The 5,500-nt window shown below is 63.8% G+C and overlaps 1 protein-coding gene across 1 annotated transcript; it reads right to left on the bottom strand.

Moving 5' to 3' along the window:
• Positions 1–3,602: 3,602 nt before the first annotated feature.
• On the bottom strand, positions 3,603–4,988 carry GPRIN2 (G protein regulated inducer of neurite outgrowth 2). The gene has a single exon (XM_062215090.1). It carries the CDS (start codon positions 4,980–4,982, stop codon positions 3,603–3,605), a length of 1,380 nt encoding a protein of 459 aa, XP_062071074.1. The 5' UTR covers positions 4,983–4,988.
• Positions 4,989–5,500: the final 512 nt, after the last annotated feature.

Raw genomic sequence — 5,500 nt, 5'->3', positions numbered from 1 at the left:
AGGAGGTAGAGGCTGAAACTTGAGCTCACTGTGGACCTCACGTTAAACAGAAGTGGGCAGGATCGTCAGGACACAGAAACCCACAGATCGTCCCTGCCGAGAAGGGACACTTCTCTGTTGGAAGGTGAGAAGCCCGCTCCAGGTTCAAGACCGGCACTGGTGACCACCACCCAGACAGCACCACTTCCAGCAGCGCACGTGGAGACTCTGCAGGGGGCTGGTGGGCCCCAAGCTCCCCCGTGTCTCCTCGGGGATGGGCTGCTCCAGACAGGGGTGCAGCCCCAGCTGCCTGTGCGTCCCTTGGCTCCCGTGCACACCTTCCTCCGGGCCAGGCTCTGCATCCCGGCAGGGAGACCCACCCCCAGGCTCCCGGAGCCACACAGCACAGAGCCTCACCCCGATAGCCCTTACTCTAAGAGGGGAAGTCGCACCCTAGTTTGCCCATGAGGTCCAGCGGCTCTCTGCTCTCTCCCTCACCACTCCAGAATTCTCATGGGAGCTTAGTGGTGGGGGAGGGGCCAGCCTCCTCCACGCAGCTCTGGGAACTTCGTTCTCAGAAACTCGCAGACAAAGAACATCGGACCCCAAGCAGGGTGAGGCAGAGGGTCCAGGGACCGGGCAGAGGCATGTCTAGGGACTGCCGTGTGGGTTGTGACCACAGCCACGATGGCAGGGCAGGAGCTAAACCCCTCCTGTGGCCGTACAGTGACCCCCATCATCTGCTAACTCCTGTCACTCAAGACACTGAAGAAGGCACGGCTATCATCCCATTTTACAGATGGGGAAGTTGAGGCTCAGTGAGGCAAGTATTCTGCCCACAGGATCTCATGACCGTAAATGTGGCTGTAAGCGTGACATCACATCTAGAACAGGCCCACTCCCTGGCACGGTTGACCTCAGGGCAGCAGTAGCCCACCAGCCAGCAGGAGTTTCCCTGTTAAGTGTGGATTACTGGTTTCTTGTGAGGGCGATGGCAGCCTGGGGCACACCCATGTCCTGGCCACAGCACAGAGGTGACAAGCTCCAGGAAGCCAGCCGGCCCCGACTGAGACCCAGCGGGCAGAGCAGGAGTCCCTGGAGAAGGAGGGCAGGGAGCTCTCCAGGGCTCTGGGGTTACGCTCCAAAGAACAGAACTCACCAGAACAGACCAAGGCCAGCCAGACAACACCCCTTCCCTGCTGGGGTCTAGCAAAGCTCGGAGCTCTGCACTTGTGTTTATTATGAATTCAAAACAAAACATGGAACAATGGGATCCAACGCCTCCCAGAGTGGGGCTGGACAGGGACCTGGAAGTCTGGCCAGAAATCTGGGATCCCCAGGAGGAAGTTGACAAACAGGAACAGCCGTGCCCTGGGCGGGAACCCCTGGGGGAGGCATATCCCAGGGGAGGGGTGGGGAAAGGGGCTCCTGATCAGATTAGGAAATTAAGCCGCTGCTCTCTTTCCAAGTAGCTTGGGCTATAAGGCCAGCACCACCCTGCAAAGCCAGGTCTCAGGTATGATGAGGTGGGTGGGTGGCTGGGCCGGCCCGTCCCGCACTGGGCCCAGCCCAGCCTGTCACCCTGGCAGGCCCGGTGCAGCCGGGAGGTGACACAGACTGGCACACATGGGCCAATCAGAGCGTGAGACTCTGCATGTGACGGAGGAGAAAGTCTCTTGCCCAGTGGGTTTCACTGGTCCTGGCCAAACCCTATGGCCCATCCCCTGCCCACCTGCCTTCCCCTGTGCCAGGGAGTGGCCTCGCCCTGCTGTTGCTCAAACTGGAAACCTCAGTCTCCTGGAACCCCTGCTTCCTGAATTGAGGCACAGGGTGGGGTGGGGGGGCAGTCCCCAGGTGCCAACTCCTTCCCTTAACAGCCTCCTCCCTGGCACCCACCACTTTCCCCTGGGTTCCTGCCTCTCCCACGCCAACCTCTCCTCCAAGGCCCCAGCACCCCTTCCGTAGCTCCTCGGAAGTCCCATTCCCTGGTCACACCCGGACCTTGACAATGGGGGCCCCTTGTCTTGCCCCCAACCTGGCAAACACCCCAATGGGGCCTCTGGACAGGATGGGCACCCCCAAGCCTCCGACCAGGCTGTTCCACCTGCCAGGCAGGTCCAGCCTCGGTGTCCTCAAGCCCCTGCCCACTATGGCCCTGTGAGAAGGTGCCCCGCCCCATGTCCCCACAGCCCCAGCATGCAGGCTGCCAGGCACAAAGCAGGCCTGGTGCCCACGTCACTCCCAGAATATGAGGCGCCCGCCTTGCACCACACACAGGACAGGCAGTGCCCAGGACCTCCAAGCCAGTACACCACCTGTGAGCAGCTGAGGGAGGTGCTGGGGCCTTAGGCACACCCATCCTGCCTTGCCCCCTGGGCCTGGGATAAAGCCCCTCCAAGTTACACACTAGCCCACCGCTGCACCTGTCACTCCCAGCTCTGTGAGCACCTGGTGCTTGGGGACAGGAGGGGTAGCCCAGCTCCCAGGTTCTGGGTTTCCAGGTACAGGAAGGGTCCCAGGAACAGGGCCAGGTCATGGACCCTGATGCTACCCTTTTGGACTCCATTCTATCCTAAGAGCGTGGGCTTTTTAACAGCAGGTCCAAGACCAAGGAGAGCAGCCCACCCCATCTTCCACAGGCCCTTAGATAACCTTGGGCGATAAAGTCAGGTGTTGCCATCCCCTGAGCCTCCCTGCCCTCCTCAGACCCCCTGGTCCCACTGTCAGGTCACGTGGCCTGGACTGGGTGGTCCGGCCTACAGCCGTCCCTAACCCCCCCCCCCAGGGTCCCCCAGCTCCAGTCATTTCCCACCAGGTGGGAGCCCCTAGCCTGGGGTCTCCTTCCCTGTCCCCAGCCTCCCCAACCAGGAAATAAATCCTTAAAGCCCAGAGAATGAGGTGAAATGGTGCGATTTCAGGCACTGCGATACATCTGGGGACAGGCGGGCTCCACTCTCCCCTTCCTGAGGCCGGCTCCTGGTGCCATGATCGGTGAAGAGCCCTGAAGCCCAGCCAGGGCAGGGCAGGGCAGGGCAGCCTCTCCGTTTCCTTCCCCACGGAATCCACAGACCCTGCCTGTGCCCGCCTGCACCGCACTGGACAGGGCAGGTGCCACAGAGAAACACCGGGGCTCAGCAGTTCCAGCTGTCCAGTCCAGGGGCACAGCCGCAGATGCCCGCTGTTTTGTCTGCGCCAAGGCAGCAGGATGAGGAGCAGCGTCTGTGGGGCCCAAAGGCCGTCTCCTGTCCACGCTTCAGTATTTCTCAGTTCTGCTTGAAAAGGAAGCCACTGCGCGTGCCCGGGGATTGGGGGAACGGGGCAGGGTTTGGGGGTTGGGGCAGACTGAACAGGAGGTGGAGTATTTAACAGAAGCTGCAGGATCTCACTGTGCACAGAGCTGAACACTGTCCCAGCCCTCAGAGCAGGGAATAGGGATCTCCAGCTCTGGGAGATCCAGCCCTTACCAACCAGCCCTGCCGGGTGGAGCTGCAATCCCATGGTCCCGCACCCAGCAGTCTTCAGGTGAAGGATGCACCTGCTGGCCACAGGGGTCCCCTTGCCGGTCCTGGTCCTGGCCTGGGGCTGAGTCCGTGGACCCAGGACGGCTGCGGAGCCACAGAGCCTCACTCAGGGGCAGCACCGCCGGAGCAGCCGCAGCAGCTGGGGCGGCGCAGGGACCGCATGACGGCCCGCAGCGGCCCCATCCGGCCCTCGGAACACAGGCTGTCCTCGCTGGCGGGCGCCCGCTGCAGCTGCACGAACTGCATCTCCAGGTGCCTCTGGATGGCCACGCCAAGCACCTCGGGGTCCACCGCGGCACCGTACACCTCCCAGGTCATGCCCTCAGCATCCCAGCGCACGTCCCGCACTGGGGACGGCGCCTCCTCCTGGCCGGACCCCAGAGTGACCTCTGGGAACACGTGCAGGGCCCTGGGGGCTTCCAGGGACGGGCTGGTGGCCACAGCCTTGCAGGCTGCCACGGGGGCCACCTGCACCCCAGCATCCTGGGCTGGCGGAGGGGACATCAGTGCTGGGGCCAAGTCACTAGCAGAGGTCATGGTCCACATGTCTTTGGTCCTGGAGCCGGGCTCGGTGGCTACGCCGGGGGGACCCCAAGGGTGGGCACAGCAGTGCGAATGGCCTGGGAGCCCCACGGGCAATCTACAGTGGAACTTGACCCCGTGCTGAGCCTGCAGCCCAGATTCACTGACGGACGCCACAAGCTTGGGGAAGGCCAGGATCCCTGCGGCAGGCAGTGCGTGGCAGCAGCACCCAGCCCCGGCTTCCCTCATACCGCAGAGGACAGCTGCAGGGGACAGGGCACGGCAGGACGCGGCAGCCGGCTGTCCGGTGGCTCTGGGCTCAGCCTGGGCACTGCCGCTGTGGGGAGCAGTACCTCCCAGGGCTCGAGGCAGCACCCATGCCTGACTGCCCCCCAGCACCCAGGCTGAGTTAGAAGCCCCATCCTCTGCAGCCAGGTCCCTTTCTGGGCCTCCAGGGACGTGGTCACCTTGGGCAGAAGTAGCGCCAGGCTGCAGCTGAGCCCTGCCGACGGGCGGGCTGCCAAGGGCCGAGCAGCTAAGGCTGGCCTTCCGAGCACCACCGTGACCCCGGGCCTGGGTGCTGCGGACCAGATCCGAGTGGCTCCTCTGCACGGCAGCAGTGCTGGGGGCTCGCAGGCGACCCAGGTCCCCGCTGCCCATGCTGGACACGTTACCCACGGTGCTGCTGCGCCACTGGCCCCCAGCAGGAGGTGACGGATGGGGACTGGAGGCCTGGGCCTGCTCCATGCTCTTGGCCTGACTGCTTTCTTCCTCCGGGGCCTGGGTTCCGGCGCCGGCCTCGCCCGGCTGGGCCCGCCACACAGTGCTGCTGGCGCTCTTGCGGAGCTCCGGCCTCTGCCCCCACCCCTCAACCAGCAGGCTGGAGGAGCTCCGGGACAGGGGCTGCAGGCGGGGGCTCTGGGGTGCCTGGGCCCCCGGCTCAGGGTGGCTGGAGCTCATGGCTGCCTGCAGGGGAGAGAGAGCAAGGGAAGGAAGTTTTGAGTGGGGCACCAGCACCTCCGCTTCAGTCCCAGCCTGCCTGACTGATCAGAGCTTTTAAGTCCAACAGCAACCAGACAACTTCAAGTCAAGGTCACGACCCAGTACACACAGTGATGCCGCTGCAGATCTGCAACAACCAGCACTCAGCGGTCGCAGGGGCCTGGAGGCCACCCACTGTAGTGCCAGCCGTGGCGGGGGTGGGGGGAGCAGTGCTCCAGGGGGAGGCTCTGAGGGTGGGACCCCAGCCCTGGGGAGGGTGCTTTGGGACAAGAGCTCTAACCAGCCAGCAGGAAGCAGAATAGAATAGGCCTTTAACGACCAGTGCTGGACAGCTGAGTACCAGCCTGCTTCCCAGCCCCACCCAACTGGGGCTGGCGGAGTCCACAGAGGCTCCTTGGTTCTTTGATACAGAGTGGGGCTCTGAGCAGCTCTGGGATGGCCCACACTGGCCATGCTGTCACGTCTCTAGGCCTCCC

This window comes from Lepus europaeus, chromosome 17 (assembly GCF_033115175.1).
Source record: "Lepus europaeus isolate LE1 chromosome 17, mLepTim1.pri, whole genome shotgun sequence".
In the NCBI taxonomy this organism is placed as follows: domain Eukaryota; kingdom Metazoa; phylum Chordata; class Mammalia; order Lagomorpha; family Leporidae; genus Lepus; species Lepus europaeus.
Note: the sequence above shows the minus strand (reverse complement) of the source record. Positions and strands in the feature narration are given on the sequence as shown.

What these genes read in the sequence shown, in the direction of transcription:
- GPRIN2 (XM_062215090.1), bottom strand. Translation starts at nt 4,982, where the DNA reads ATGAGCTCCAGCCACCCTGAGCCGGGGGCCCAGGCACCCCAGAGCCCC.